At 34.3% G+C, this 15,505-nt stretch overlaps 4 protein-coding genes across 4 annotated transcripts; 1 reads left to right on the top strand and 3 right to left on the bottom strand.

The window, feature by feature from the left end:
• On the top strand, nucleotides 1–1,943 carry LOC140982582 (peptide-N4-(N-acetyl-beta-glucosaminyl)asparagine amidase A-like). The gene has a single exon (XM_073449145.1). The coding sequence runs from the start codon at nucleotides 95–97 to the stop codon at nucleotides 1,853–1,855; it is 1,761 nt and encodes a 586-aa protein (XP_073305246.1). The 5' UTR covers nucleotides 1–94; the 3' UTR covers nucleotides 1,856–1,943.
• Nucleotides 1,944–2,201: 258 nt separating this feature from the next.
• On the bottom strand, nucleotides 2,202–5,706 carry LOC140982583 (eukaryotic translation initiation factor 2 subunit alpha homolog). Its single transcript, XM_073449146.1, has 7 exons — nucleotides 5,198–5,706; nucleotides 3,769–3,825; nucleotides 3,583–3,669; nucleotides 3,357–3,503; nucleotides 3,137–3,241; nucleotides 2,740–2,838; nucleotides 2,202–2,568 (listed from the first exon to the last, which is right to left on the bottom strand). Exons 1-7 carry the CDS (start codon nucleotides 5,579–5,581, stop codon nucleotides 2,413–2,415), a joined length of 1,035 nt encoding a protein of 344 aa, XP_073305247.1. The 5' UTR covers nucleotides 5,582–5,706; the 3' UTR covers nucleotides 2,202–2,412.
• Nucleotides 5,707–8,194: 2,488 nt separating this feature from the next.
• LOC140982147 (uncharacterized) lies at nucleotides 8,195–8,719 on the bottom strand. Its single transcript, XM_073448564.1, has one exon. The coding sequence runs from the start codon at nucleotides 8,717–8,719 to the stop codon at nucleotides 8,195–8,197; it is 525 nt and encodes a 174-aa protein (XP_073304665.1).
• Nucleotides 8,720–12,946: 4,227 nt separating this feature from the next.
• LOC140983116 (abscisic acid receptor PYL4-like) lies at nucleotides 12,947–13,808 on the bottom strand. Its single transcript, XM_073450030.1, has one exon. The coding sequence runs from the start codon at nucleotides 13,713–13,715 to the stop codon at nucleotides 13,074–13,076; it is 642 nt and encodes a 213-aa protein (XP_073306131.1). The 5' UTR covers nucleotides 13,716–13,808; the 3' UTR covers nucleotides 12,947–13,073.
• Nucleotides 13,809–15,505: the final 1,697 nt, after the last annotated feature.

Genomic DNA, 15,505 nt, shown 5'->3' with positions numbered 1-15,505 from the left:
GTTAAGCTAATTGTCCAACCAAAAATTCAAAGGATCCATCTCTCTTTTGAAATCTAGCTAATTGTCCACTACCGTATGATATCCGCCGTCAAACATGCATCTCCCACGGCTACTCATTATAGTCTCACTAACTCTCACACTCTCCTCCGCTACCTCGCCGCCGCACCGCCGCCTCCCTACTCCAAAACAATATGTCGAAATCAAGCGTCCTCTTCCCTTTACCTCCCTTACCCCTTCCTGCACTCTCCCCATTCTCTCCCACGACTTCGGTAACACCATCGGCCTCCCACCGACATACACCCACTACAACCCTCCCATCAACTGCACCTGGTCACGCGCCGCCATCAACTTGTCCGCAGCTGCAAACGGCACCCAGAACAACCGCATCGCCGCCTTCTGGCTCGGCGGCGTCGAGATTCTTCGCACCAGCACTCCCGAGCCAAGCACCGGAGATTCGTTCTGGATTATTGAAAAGGATGTCACGAAATACTCTTCCCTCCTTCGTCAACCCAATCTCACCCTCGCGGTTACCCTCCCCAACACCGTTAACGGCATCTTCACTGGCTTTTACCAGCTCAACCTCACTTTCCTCTATTACAGTAATGATACTTCCACTAACGCCGTTAGTTTGCCGTTACCTCTGCTACCAAAAACGGATGAGTCAACCATGGAAAAGTCTGAAGAAATCATACGAATCTTGGATGAAAACTATTCCCCCAATGCATATGATAGTCCGGCAGATTTGATAATCCCAATATCTGCCATTGCAGGTGAAGGATTTTGGTTCATAATCGAGAATGGAGCGGATGTAAAACAAAAGGAACTTCAAATCCCACTCAACACATACAGGGCAGTTATTGAACTTTACATTTCCTTCCATGCAAATGATGAATTTTGGTATTCAAATCCTCCAGATTCATACATCGAACAGAACAATTTAACAACCGGACGAGGCAATGGGGCGTATAGGGAGGTTTGGGTGAAGATCGATAACAGTACAGTAGGATCAGTGATCCCATTTCCTGTGATCTTCAGTGGAGGGATCAACCCTTTATATTGGAACCCGGTGGTTTCAATTGGAGCTTTTGATTTGCCATCATATGATATTGAGTTGACCCCGTTTCTTGGCATGATTCTTGATGGGAAAGTTCATTTTTTTGGGCTTGGAGTTACGGATGCTCTTTCATTTTGGCTTGTTGATGCCAATTTGCATCTATGGTTGGATGATAACGTGGTTGCGGTGAAGGCAGGGACAGTTAAGTCCACTGCTCCAAGTGTTAGTATTAAGCGAAAATCAAAGTTCAATAAGCTCGATGGGAAGTTTAAAATTAAGGTGAAGAGGAAGAGTGAGTTCTCTGGGTGGGTGAGTTCGAGTTTAGGCAACTTTACTACCAGTGTTTCCGAGAAGTGGAAGTTCAAGAACGAGATAAATTATAAAAAGAAAGGAACTTATAAGGACGTGGAGCAGAAAGTGACGGTGAAGACTGAAGTTGAAGTCGAGTCTTGTGCCGGGAGTGATGTCTATAGCACTACTGTAAGACGGAAGTATCCTTTAGAAATAAAGACTTCCAATGTCACTGGATCAGAGGTGGGTGAGTACTCGATTTTATCGGACTTGGAGACCTCTATGGAGGAGAAGAGGTCGAGTGAGAGCTTTACGAGTAGTTTGGTTAACACTCAGAAGGCAAATGGGACTATGCATGTGGAGAATCGGGTTGTTCTGTCTGGGGCAGCAAATACTTCTCAAAGTTATAGCGTTTCCGATGAATTTGGTTGCTATAGTAGGCAGGTCTCGGCTGCCGGTGGATACATTAGTAAAGACACAAGGAGTGTTCTATGTGCTTCGTCCTTGTGATGGGGTTGAATGACTTCTTGTGTCGGTGAGATTTCTGCAGGTTGTGTAATAATTTATCCGAATAAATAGCTCGTACAGTGTATTTTTACTCGTGATTTATTCGATACCCAGCAATATCTATCAAACACACAAGGCTCTAAATTTCACGATGCCAAGTAATCTATCTACGTGTTAAAAGATTCAAAAAACATCTAATCAAGAGTACATCATGCCAATAGCAAATAAGGGGTATAGAATCCAAGAATTTAAAAGGAGAAGAATTGACGAGATCGGGCGGTAGCTATATTTTACTTTTTAAGACAAAAATTAACTCTTACTGTTGTTTTCGGATTGCTATGGCTAAAAATTCGACAACATAGATTTACCTTTAAATATTGTTTCAAATCTTTGCATTTGTTGCCCAAAATTGAAAAATATAACAGAAATATATCAGGAAAACATACGTAAAATATCAACACATTTGTTCAAATCGTAGTAGGGGGTAGGGTGAGCCAAAGCGCTACAAAATTGATTAAATTAACAAATATTTCCATGCAGGGATGAATAAGAAGAAATATCTAGTCTGTTATCCCAGTTCCCGAGCTCTCCAGATCAATGTCTCCCATCCCTGTATCTTCCTCCTCTTCGCTATCTTCATCTCCGCTAATCTCCTCGTTCTCACGACCAAGCTTAGCCATTTGCTCAGCAAGCAGTTTGTCTTCTCGTTCACTCACCTAAATAGAACCAAACAAATTAAACACATGATGGTGGTCATGATGAACATTTTAATCGAAGTGAAAATTTTGAAAATGTAATAGAATATGCAAGTGGAAATATTCTTAGTGTCTATCTAATGTGATATGGGAAAATTGAAATTCTAATTTGATAGATATGGTAATCCTCACCGCTCTTGGAGCTTCTTTGACAGTAAGTTTTCCTGAGTGTCGCACAATCTCTTCCGTGCAAGCTTCGATTGCCTTGTTAAGTACTGATATACCTTGTTCCTGCAATGCGAAAAGTAAACTAATTTTATTGGCAACTGCTTTTTTAATCATGTCAAATATTAAACCGAAAAAACAAGTGTAAGGGAAAAATGGGGAATAATGATAACAAGCACCTTAATGTTCACAAATGACAAGACTAGATTTGATGCCATACCCTGGTGATATAAAGCAGTTGCATTGCTATATAGTTAATGCTTACCATAGGATCATGGGCATCAATATTGATCCAGAGATCATAGCTTCCCATGCAGAAGGTAATATCAGCGATTAAGCGAAACACATTTGTCAAGTAATTTACCTTGTCAAGAGTCTGGGTGTTGAGGACATATGCTGGAGGAGCAACAAGTTTAATTTTAACCGGGCAATCCTTGTTTCCTGCAGCTTCAGCTTTCCGCATTGCTTCCTGAAGCATTTGGGAGATATCAATAACAGTAAAGAGAGATCCCAGTAATGCTAGTAACCAAGATAATTATATTATAAAGAAAAAAAGCAGTCAGATAATTGATCATGGGAATAACCTTTATGTGCAGAACGCCGTCAAATTGAAAACACTTCATCTCAATGTCTGCACGAATTTTTAAAGGCTGTGGTGTCATTCTTCTCCTAATATTTTTAACTAAAGAGTCTTTGACGTCCTCCGATAAAGCAGGAACAACCTTAGTTATCTGCAGCATTTCCAGATGGAAAATAATCATATACATCAGTCTCGTGAAGAAATGAGATCGAAATGAAAACATATACTACCTCTTGTCCGCTAGGTTCGACTTCTTTTACTTCACGAGTAAGAGAATCAAGAATGGAATCAGGATCATTAACAACTAATTTAAATGCCTGTAATTTAAAATTCAGTAAAATGTTTGTTACAGAATTAAAAACTAAATTGATGCAAACAAACAGCATATATATTGATTGAACTTCTGAGCATCTCACCTCAAATGCATGACCATATTTCCTGTATAAAGGCCAGCCCACATGAACATAGAGATCCTGCGACAAATAAAATCATCTTAACAAAGCACATGATAGAATGTAAAATGAGAATTAAAAATGTCGTTACATATCAGGTAGCACGACAATACAATGGAAGCAAGAAACTTTAAAATGAAGTGTATGAAAAAGTAAATAGGCTATAAGAAACATGACCTCTACATTTAAGGAATAAATCACCGACAATTTTAGCATTAGAACACTGCATAATCAAATTTTACTATTAATCATAACAGCAGAAAAGTGATGCAGTAGAAACCAGGAGCCCACTGATTTCTAATTCCTACAGATGTCAAATTCATGTTCAAACACAATAAACAATAGAAAAAACATACAGAACTCTATCAAAAGACAATGCAAACATAAATAGAAAACCCAATGATGATCTCAGACCAATTTGTTTGATGAAAAGATCACAAACTTCTTTTGTAAACATGGCCCCTGGGAAGGCAATGTGAGTCAGTTTCTGAAACCCCGGGCAGTATCGGCAAAACGTTTATGGGTCAGTGGGCACAATGGATGCTCAAAACTTTAAAAAGTACAGTGAGACCTTAACAGCTCCACAAGTAACCAACAGTAACCACTATTTAGTTACGTTGACAAAGGCTGAGCTCAAAATTGCACAAAGTTCACCGAGTTGCAATTGATCGTAAACGACAATAATAAGAAGTAAGGATCTCATAAACAGAGTGTAGCCAAATCTAGTAAATAGCCTAAAAAGCTTTTCTAGACGAGCTTCCAACTACCCATAACTAGATTCATATAAGTCGTGCACGCTCTTCAGCAGGTTCTCGTAGCTTTATTCATCCCATTCACAATTCCTTTTACAAATTTCACTATGAAATTCGGCTATGAATAGCTAATTAAAACTATTTCACAGGGATAAAATTTCCACATCCCAGGCAAGCCGCCAAAGACAAAAATCAAGTTAATTATTTAGAGTCAAGCAACACATCAGAAACGAGAATATAAAAACAAGCTGTTCAAAGTACTGAATAAACTAACAGGCATTCACGAGAATATGCAGTCAATTATATGGAGGGGATTCACAGCTGAAATTTAAAACTTGTCGCATTATTAGGGCCAATATTGCATTAAAACCTATTCGATGGGTATCAAACATGCATAGATAACTATAACAGAAAATAAAAAATATAACTCCCCGATCAATGTTTTTTAGCAAAATAAACACAAAAACTGGTACAAAAGAATTAAAGCATTCCCCAGTGAACTCATTACCAGCATCTAACAAGCACTGAGTTAAAAATCATGTAAAGATGCATATTTTTTCAAATAAAAAAACAAAAGAACTAAAATGAAAAGAAAACTTCGAAATAAAGAATCAACATATAAAATCAAATTCAGATAAAACCTCAAGATCAATCTTCATAGTCTCCGCCACATGTCGCATTATGGAATGGACAAGCTTGCTCTTGTTAAATCTCTCCTCGCACGCCTGAATATCCTCTTCGGAAACTCGCCTCTTGCTGAGATCAATATAACCCTTATCCTTATCAACACGGAGCACCATAACGGGCTCGATTCGGCCCACTTTAATAAGGCTACTGATACTGCGAATTCGGCGTCGAGAAAGCTCTGAGAATAGAATCATCCCTTCGATGTTGTTGTACTCGAGGAGTGAAACGTACGCGCCGCTGTCAGCCATGCTCTTCACTTGTATCATCACCGCCATGTCCACCTCCGGGTACTTCGCCTCGTACATCCGGCATTCCAGGTTCACCCCGTTCGTAGCCATGGATGGAATTGATCTTAATCGGGTCAAGTCAGCTGGGATTCAGGGACTTTTGCGATTTAGGGTTTCCGTTGTCTGGGTTTTTCGCGGAGATAGAGAGAACTTGATGGACTGTTTTTCTATTATTTTCTTTTCTTTTTTTTTTTCAGTAAAGAATAGAATTATATAGATTCTGTAAAGAAAATATTTCGTACCAATAAATTTCATGAATTATTAAATAGATATATACATTATTATTATTTTAAAAATAATCACAGGGAAATCTCGAAAATATTTAAATCTTGATATATATTAATTTAAATTTTATCTGTTAATATCAAATTAGTAAAATTCATTTTATACACAAATTATTGATAAATTGATAATTATTTATCATAATATAACATTTAAATAAATATATATTTTAAAAATAATCAAAAGATAAATTAAATCTCTTGAAAATAAAAGTGTATATCTAATTAAATTTATTAATGATAATTAGACTTACAAGCAATTTAGATTAATAATATAATTGATTTTTTCGTTTGATCATGTATCAGTTTGTCAATTTATAAATAGTTCGTGTATCAATTAAATTAAATAATTTAAATATATCAATTTATCAATAGTTTGTGACGAAAATGAATTTTACTCAATATCAAATATGGAATTTTATTAAAATTTTTTTTTTGTAATACTATGGAAATTTTATGAAATTATTAATTTGATCTATGGAGAAAATTGGATCACCTCTCTCTTAACCTATTTATGTTTGGATTTGTGTGCTAGTGAAAAACACGTACTCTCTCCGTCCAGTATTAAAATTGAAACATTTTCATGGCCAAGAAAAGGATCAGGATCATGATGGAAGGTCGAAGAATTTGATGGAAACAAAGGCTGAGAAGAATTAATTGTGGCAAAAGGAAATGAATCTTCATGGAAAACTACATCTCTTGATACAAAAATTCTGTTGGTTTGAAGATCCAACAACTTGTAACCCTTATGAGTACTGGAATAGCCCAAGAAGGCATAACTATTGGCTCGAGCAGAAAATTTGTCTTTGGAATGCAGAACTGTAGCATAACACAAACAACCAAAGACTCGAAGATGTGTAAAAGAAGGTAGTTTCTGAAATAAGATCTCAAATGGTGTCTTATTTCCCAGCAATGGACTTGACGTATGATTAATGAGATAACAGGATGTGAGGACACAATCTCCCAAAAATTCAATGGAATTTATGACTGAAATCTCAGGGCTCTAGCTACATCAAGAATATGTATATGCTTGCGTTCAACTACCCCATTTTGTTGCGGAATATAGAGACATGAACTTTGGTTTATGATGCCTAGGGATTGAAACAACTGAGTGCATTCCATCTTAAAGAAGTCAAGAGCATTGTCTGTGCGAACAATTTTGATAACTCTAGAGAATTGAGTCTGAACAAGTGTGCAGAATTCTTTTAAGAGACTCATAACATCCAACTTTGAATGCATTAGATATACCTATGTAGCTTTAGAAAAATCATCTACAATGGTTAAAAAATATCTTTCCCTATTGTATGTAGGTGTATGAAAAGGTCGTCATATATCCATATGCACAAGTTGAAAAAGACAAGATGACTTTGATAAGTTTAGTAAAGGATATTGGAGGCGGGTTTGTTTAGCTCTTGGACAAACAGAACAATGCTGAATATTAATATTCTTATTCAAAAAAGGAAGCAAATGCATTCGAGATAATGACATATGTCCTAAACGTTGATGCCACAGAGAATGTGTAGCAGACAATATAGAGCTACCAACAGATGTATTGAAACAATTGTAAATCGAAGGAAATTGAGTGTTTGAAATAGACTTTGTACTCAGAAAGACTCTTGTATCAAGATGATATAGCCCATTGATTTCTTTACCAATTCCCATTACTCTCCCAGTCCTATGGTCCTGAAACAAGCAGAAGTGGGGAAAGAATGTAACAAAACAATTATGGTCTTTAGTAAACTTGGATATAGAAAGAAGATTGACTATGAACTCTGTCATATGCAAGACATTTTCAAGTGTGATAGAATCACTGAATGGTACTGATCCTATGCTAGCAACGGGAGCCCTACCACTATTAGGCAATTTCACAAACCTAGTGGAAATTGCTGTAAACTTGGAGCTAGACGGATGCATAAGTTTTCCAGTCATATGCTCATTTGCTCCACTATCAATGATCCAATGTGTGGGTATTCCACCAGAATGTGATGTACCTGCCATATTAACCACTGGTTCAGTAGGAGATTGCACTTTGCAGCCACCTAATAGTTTTATTATTTCAGCATACGGCTCAGGCGTAAATACAGAGATTGTAGGGCTGATTCCAGTGACAGGTCCATCAGGTGAGAAAGCCCGTTGATTAGCTTCAGAGGTGTTTACATGTGCAGGAGGTCTTTGGGGCTTGTAAAACTTCTTGATCGGTCCTCTAATCTGCGGCTTGTACAGCTTATGATCAGGAGGATAGCCAACAAGCTTGTAACAAGTCTCTTTAGTCTGTTCATTCCAGTTGCAATGGTCACATCGTAACACATCTTTCCTCAAATGAAGTACCTTGCTCTGATTAGAGAATAATGCAGTCGATGATGTTTCTATAGAAAACAACGATCTATGAGATTCCTCTTGTGATATGATTGAAAAGGCTTGTCCTACTGTAGGTAATGGACTCATAAACTTGACTCCTAATATGAGAATAACTCTCATTCAATCTCAACAAAAATTGTAACAACTTCCGTCGCTGTTCATGATCCACGTATTGCTTGGCAGCAGCACACTCACATGATGGCAATACAACCAAGGAATAATATTCATCCCAAAGTTGTTTCAACTTGCAGAAATAAGTAGAGATAGTGCTACTTTCTTGTTTAAGTCGACCTATTTCTCTACGCAACAAAAAAATCCGTGAACCATTAACCTTATCGAATTGTTCCTTGAGATCAGTCCACACCACTGAGGCATATGTAGAGTAGACTTTTCCTCCAAAAATCTCCTTAGAAACTGTATTCATGATCCAAGATAAGTCCAAAGCATTACACCTCTCCCAGTGAAGCAATGTATCATGACCAACAGCTGGTCTATTGCAAGTGCCATCGATAAATCCAGTCTTGTTCTTCATTCGAAGCGCAATAAGCATTGCTCTACTCCAGACACCATAATTTTCAATGCCTATTAACGTTTCATTAACGAGATTATACCAGGTGTGTCTGATGGATGAATGTACATAGGATCATTGAAAGCCACTGCGGTTGCCATTGATTGAGCTGCTCAATTTAAGAAATCGATTTCGCAGATTGAATCAGTGTGCTTGCTATCAGATCTTTCGCAAAAGAATAATACTTCAATGTCTCGCTTCGATCGGAGAGATTAAACAAATCTATCGTTGAGAAGATCATTACCTCTTATCACATTACAGGTTGTTTATGGGCTTACACTCGATCATGGTCCATATTGTAAAAGCCTATCATCCAAGTTATTTATATAAATCGATCTTTCGCAAAAAGAATAATACTTCAATGTTCGCAAAAGAATAATACTTCAATGTCTCAATTGCGAAGAATAGATCTCAATCAAACTGCACAATTGAGAACAATATCTTAGATGAGTGAAGCGATCTCGGAATCGGATCGAAAGATTGCTATGATACCTTGTTAAACAATGAGGAAAATTTTGTTCATAGATTGATCTCTTCTCAAAGAGAGCAAAAAGTTTTTATAGAGTAGCTTGCTTATATTGAAACAAATGAATTGAATGTTTATGAGCTACACAAAAACTTATTTATATGTTTACTTCTAAGGCTAAAGCGTGAGGGTTAGTGCTAATGATGTAAAATCGTGTTCTATTAATGTATATCACCAACCCAGGTTTATTTGTGTTTTCAAATATATTTTTAAAAAATTATTGAAAAAACATATTTTCTATTTTTTTTTCATTTTACCTTTATTTAACAATAGTTTTAATATCATATAAAAAAATTGTTGGGTGTAGCTAATATATTAATTTAGGCCTCGTTTGATATGAAACTGTAAGTATCATGTTATTTATATATATTGATTTATTTAATCTCACGGGTCAAATATTTAGGCATAGTTTGATTAAAAAGTTATCATGTTTCATCTCTTTCTTGGTAGTTTTTTTTTTTTTTTTTTGAAACTACTATAACCTCATAGGCTCTTAATAATTATGATAACATTAATTGTCTCATATTTTGGGGAAAAATGTAGTAGTGATGAATATTTAAAAAGTAAAATGTGAAAATGGATGAATATTTTTCTAAATTCATTACATTATAAAAGGGAATAGATTGATTTTTAGAGATGAAAACATACAAATAGTAGAGATTCTAAACATGTCAAAACAGGTTAGTGAAGCGAGCCTGATCGATTTTGTATGTAATTTGGTAGGCGGGGAAATAAATTGTCTTTTCTCGTTATAATTATAATATTGAATTTCGAAATCAATCCACCTATTTTGTTGTACTAAACGTCATAAAAAATGAATTATAATTTAAGATAACAATATTTGAGAACTTATGAATTGGAAATCCCGACTTTTTGGTATTTTTGAATATTTCTTCATCGTTAGAAAGATATTAATCAAGTTCTTTTATATTTTAAAATATTATAGAAGATATTTAGAACCTTATGTGATCCTTTATAAATAGATATATCAGCTTAGTTTTTATATGATATAAACTTTATTCAAACCAAAATATTTACTATTATACGATGATTTCTTCTCAAATATATTTTCACTCACTGCATGTGTTGTTCTCTCCTCGATTTATTTGGTTTGTTTTACTTTTCTTTAGATTTTTTTAAATCTAGGACGACTTATTTTATTTAACCTTTTCTCAAAAATTGAAAATTTTGTATTTTTTTCGATTTTGGTCATCTGTGTTGTCAAATTTTAGTATTAGTTTGTTGTCTTTGTCTCTTTAATATTTTTTTGACGTAACGTTGACATGTCAAGTATGCAGCACTAATATAGCTGACACTGACGTATATAGAGTTAAATTAACACTCTAGATTAAAAAAAGAAAAGATTAAAAATGACATACATTGAAATATACATAATTAATACTGAAATTTGATAATATCGATGACCAGAATTGCAAACAGATAAATATATAAAACTCAAAATGCAATTTTCTGTAAAAAAAAAAAATATATCTCATAGGCTCTATAAATTCATAAAATGTTGAAGATAAGCTTAAGAAACAATATCAAGTTTCTGGTTAGACTGTCAGATCTTTATCTGTGAGATGAATCAATTCTGCTCATATTTACAATAATAAATAATAGTTTTTGTATAAAAAACAATATTTTTTCATGATGATCTAAATAGGAGATACGTCTCACAAAATTAACTCGTGAGACCGTCTCACAAAATATTTTTGTCAAGCAACAAACGCTAAATTATATTATGAAAATCAATCTTATATTAGATAACATTTTTTGTCGAATATGTGGTCTGAAAAAAAAAAATCATATTAAATAGTCAAGAAATGGATACTAAAATGTCACCCAAACCACTCGTACATCGCATATGCCGACGGGTTCAGATCGGGCAAAGGACAAGGAATGGCACGAGAAATGAGCGACATTATTATCATCATATTTAAAACAAGAGAAAGATGAATTAAAAGCCTAGTTGCCCACTTGCGTCTCAACTTGCAAATAATTCCTTAATCTCAATTGAATCCAACATTAAATAAATTGATAAAAATAATAATATTACTGCTGGAAAAGAAATTGAAATGTCGAAGAAAATATTTCATAATGACAAGTTGGTTTATATATCGTACACCAAAATTGGTTGTTAATTTCAAGTTGGAGAACAAGCTGGTGCATGATTCTTCGTATTTGAATCCTGCCCTACCCCTCCATCTAATTATATTATTAACATAAAAACTCATGTGAGACAATCTTACATGTCAATTTTGTGAGACATATATTTTATTTAGATCACTCATGAAAATATTACTTTTTTATGTCAGAAGTATGATTTTTTTAACGTAAATATAGGTATAAATGACTCGTGTTTATTATTAAATACAATTATATATTCCTATCAAATTCAAATGGATTCGAATTCAATATTTATTCTTATAATTTTATAAGTTATTATTATATATGTAGAAAACAAACAAGTTGACAACTCCATTGAAGATAAAGAATCACTGGCATCGTTCGACTCAATAGTAAATGATGTATGGCACAATAGTAAACATTAAACGGAATAAAATTATATAATTAACTAATACATCATCTTTCGAATCGAAATATCAATACGACGATCATAAATTAATATGTTTGAAAATTTCAAAAGAGAAAGGTCTATGCTTTTGCAACTTGAAATTTCTACCCGCATTGCACTCGAATCCAGCTTGGAATTTCTCTAAATTGAATTCTCATACATAATATATATAGGCAAAAACTTGTGTAAAACGGACTCACGGATTGTATTTTGTGAGACGGATATCTTATTTGGGTCATCTATGAAAAAGTATTACTTTTTATTGTGAATATTGGTAAAGTTGACCCGTCTCACAGATAAAGATTCGTAAGACCATCTCACAATAGACTTACTTTTATGAATATTGGTAAGGTTGACCCGTATCACAGATAAAAATTCGTGAGACCGTCTCACAAGAGACTTAAACCTTTTGTGATTTTCCAAGAAAAACGATTATTTAAAATTGAAGGGGTTGTAACTTAGATTGAGGAGAGTATCAAAACTAAAAGTTGCATACGGTTAACTAATTAGAAGAGAATGTTTTTAATATTATTCTTCATTCATAAAGAGATATTCACGCAACTATATTTTATTTAATTTTAATAAAACTGAAAATCCTAAATTAATTTAAATTATAATCTTTATGGCGTCGGAAGATTCTAGACAAATATGTAAACACTTTGTTTTATTAGTTAATATATAGGTAGAATACAACTTATAAGTATATTATTTAAAATAAATTAACAAAAACGCATTACGATTTTAGGCTCGATCCGGTTATTTCTTTTGTTTGTATTGAAAGAAAATAATTTATTTCATATCAATTTATATCATCATCATCATATCTTTATCTTTAATAATAATAAAAAAAAAAATCTTGAAACAAATAATTAAAAAAAACATGGAACAATATAGTCGAATGAAGTGCACCAAAACAAATTACATTGTGATTGAATAATAAGAATACAAAATTCATTACTATGGAAAAATATAGATTTAATAAATCCCATTACATAAAAAAAATAACTCTCTATGTTTGATTTGATAAATCTAATTTTTTTTTTAATTTAATCAATATCACAAGAATATTCTTAACTTGTATATACTTGTGCATGCCACTTCAAACCTAATTATTGCCAATAAAGTTAGCTGAAATTTAATCTAATAAATATATATATTAAATTCATGATCTACAACATACATTAGATTAATAAAATTTTAAAAAGATAAAATTATACAAAAGTTGAAAAAATTTACTGATTTTTGGCCAAATTTTCTGAGATTTGAGCCAACGACTGCAGATTGCACCTCACAATTGTATCAACAAACGCACAAGTTTCTTCTCTGGTGTTCCCTTGTGGAACATCCACAACGTATGATTCTACCACCACCGTCCCACCACTTCCTCCGCCGACGCCCAGCTGATGCGGCGGCGCTGCATGGAGTGTGGTAACGGAGCGATAATTGTGCAAGCGGTGATCGCCGCCTACTACGCTGAAACTCAACACGTGCTTCTCATCGTCCAAGATTTCCAGCCTCTCAGTGCTACACACAGCCGGGAGACCGGACACAACCCGAACCTCCCGGAGCGTGCCCACTTCACCGTGGCCGAGGATGACGTCGCAGCTCTTGAGGAAGTGCTTGTACGCCTGTGGTTTGTCGAAGCGGCGGACGACTGACCACACGGTGTCCACGGGCGCATGGATCTTCTGGACCACGGTGGAGCAGCTCTGGTTGGAACCCACAGCTTTCGTATGGTGTTGCGAAGCGTTTTCCGGCAGCGGAACCTCGCTGGAAACAGGGGAAACCCATGTGCGCTTCGCGGCGGCGCAGGCTGATCCGGAGGTGGTGTGATTTATGTGATTGATTCTTTGAAACTGAAGAGAGGAAGGCATTTCTAGATCTTTAGTTCAACTAATGTACGTTCTCTCCGATAATTTCTTGATGGAAAAAAGTAGTTGAAATGAATGGAAAATATGAATAGATAGATACAGATATAAATACACAGGCTTGTGGTATTAAAAAAAATATGATTAATTAAAGTTTGAAATTAAAATCTTTGTCAAGTTGTAGTATTTTGGATTTAATCTCAGAGCTTACGAAAGGAGCGAGCAGATGATAGAGCAAGTTGGCAAACAAGATACTTTTGGACTCGGTGAATTCGAAACTGCCCCTCGAAGTAGCCTAAAATTACGTGATCCACCGGGCACTTCGTTTATCCTTCCATAAACAAATATATAAATATATAGTATTTTTTTATAGTTATTATTAATATTTTAAAAATGGAAAATAAAAATTGATTAAAATTATTTTGCTACCTACAGTTCTAATGTGGTATCTATACATATTAGTGTACTCGTGCATGCGATACGTGTGTGTACAGTATTTTCTAATTAATTTAATTTATATTAAAACAAATGTCATTCCATAATTGTAGAAATTACTGAGATGTCATAATACAAATCTGATGGATATGATATTGAAAATAAATTGCAATGAAAATTTTGAAAAAACATGTTCGTGAGGGCAATTCGAGAAATAAAATATGATGTATTTTTTGTTTATACTTAAAAGTTTCTTTAGCTCTAATGAAAAATAAACTGAAATTTGAGAATATGAAAGAATTAAAATTATAACTAAAAGACAAATTTTCTTGTGGCTATGAGAACTTTGAATTGGTTAGATTCAAATAGTCTTAGTTCCGTGGAGGAAAATATATATATTTTTTGATTAATCGAGCCTATTTTTGGCCTTGTATGAGCTACTACTGTTGCTGGTTTTACATCTGCTTTTGATTTTTTTTTTATTCCAATTTGGCAATGTTTAAGATTGGGCGACTAGATCGAGCCATTGCATTTGGAAACAAAACTGGCTATGATTTAAATTTATCAACTTGAGAATTTCCTTTATATTTATCAGTACTTAGCTAGCATAAATTGATTAGGAATCCTTTTTTGTAATGTCTAAAGGACCAAATCGGGGTTAATTGTATTTAGACAATATGCATATGTCCGGAAGGTTTGTTCGAGCTCGATTCGAATCTCGATTTTTTTTTATTTTTTGACTCGAGTTCTCTCCGAAAGGAAGTTTGAGTTTGAGTTTGGCTTGAAATTTTTGAACCTATTCATGAGCTATTCAAACTATTGTTTAGATAATAAAGTTTCGAAAACTCGAAATATATATATTTAATATATAAATAAAATAATAAGGCTCGAGAACTATCAAACGAAATAATTTCAATTCGAGTTCGGCTTAAAAAAAAGTTCAAACATGTTCAAGTTTGGCTCGAGTTCGATAAATTCGAATACAAATCAAATATTTATGGAGACATCTCAAAAAAAATTCACGAACTGACTCGATTCGTTTACTACGAGACCATACAAGAATGGTTGCATGTACCGAAGAGGACCTGAGTAGAAGTTGTGAAACTTTATGATAACCTTTTTTTAATGATTTTTTTTAATATATTTCATGCTTACCTTCATTTTTTTAAAAAATATATCTCATGATTTTTTCTAACAAATAATGTCACCAAGCGAAATAATGGCTTTCCAACAGCGCGCGGATTCGTGGAAAACATGCACGAGATTGTAGGCTTTTCATGGATTAAACATACGTTTATTTTATTTTTATGTAAAAATCATACTTAGATATTCACACTTTTGAAAGAAACCCGAGAAATCAG

Source organism: Primulina huaijiensis, chromosome 8 (genome assembly GCF_012295235.1).
Source record: "Primulina huaijiensis isolate GDHJ02 chromosome 8, ASM1229523v2, whole genome shotgun sequence".
In the NCBI taxonomy this organism is placed as follows: Eukaryota; Viridiplantae; Streptophyta; class Magnoliopsida; order Lamiales; family Gesneriaceae; genus Primulina; species Primulina huaijiensis.
This window is presented reverse-complemented; position numbering and strand designations above follow the sequence as displayed.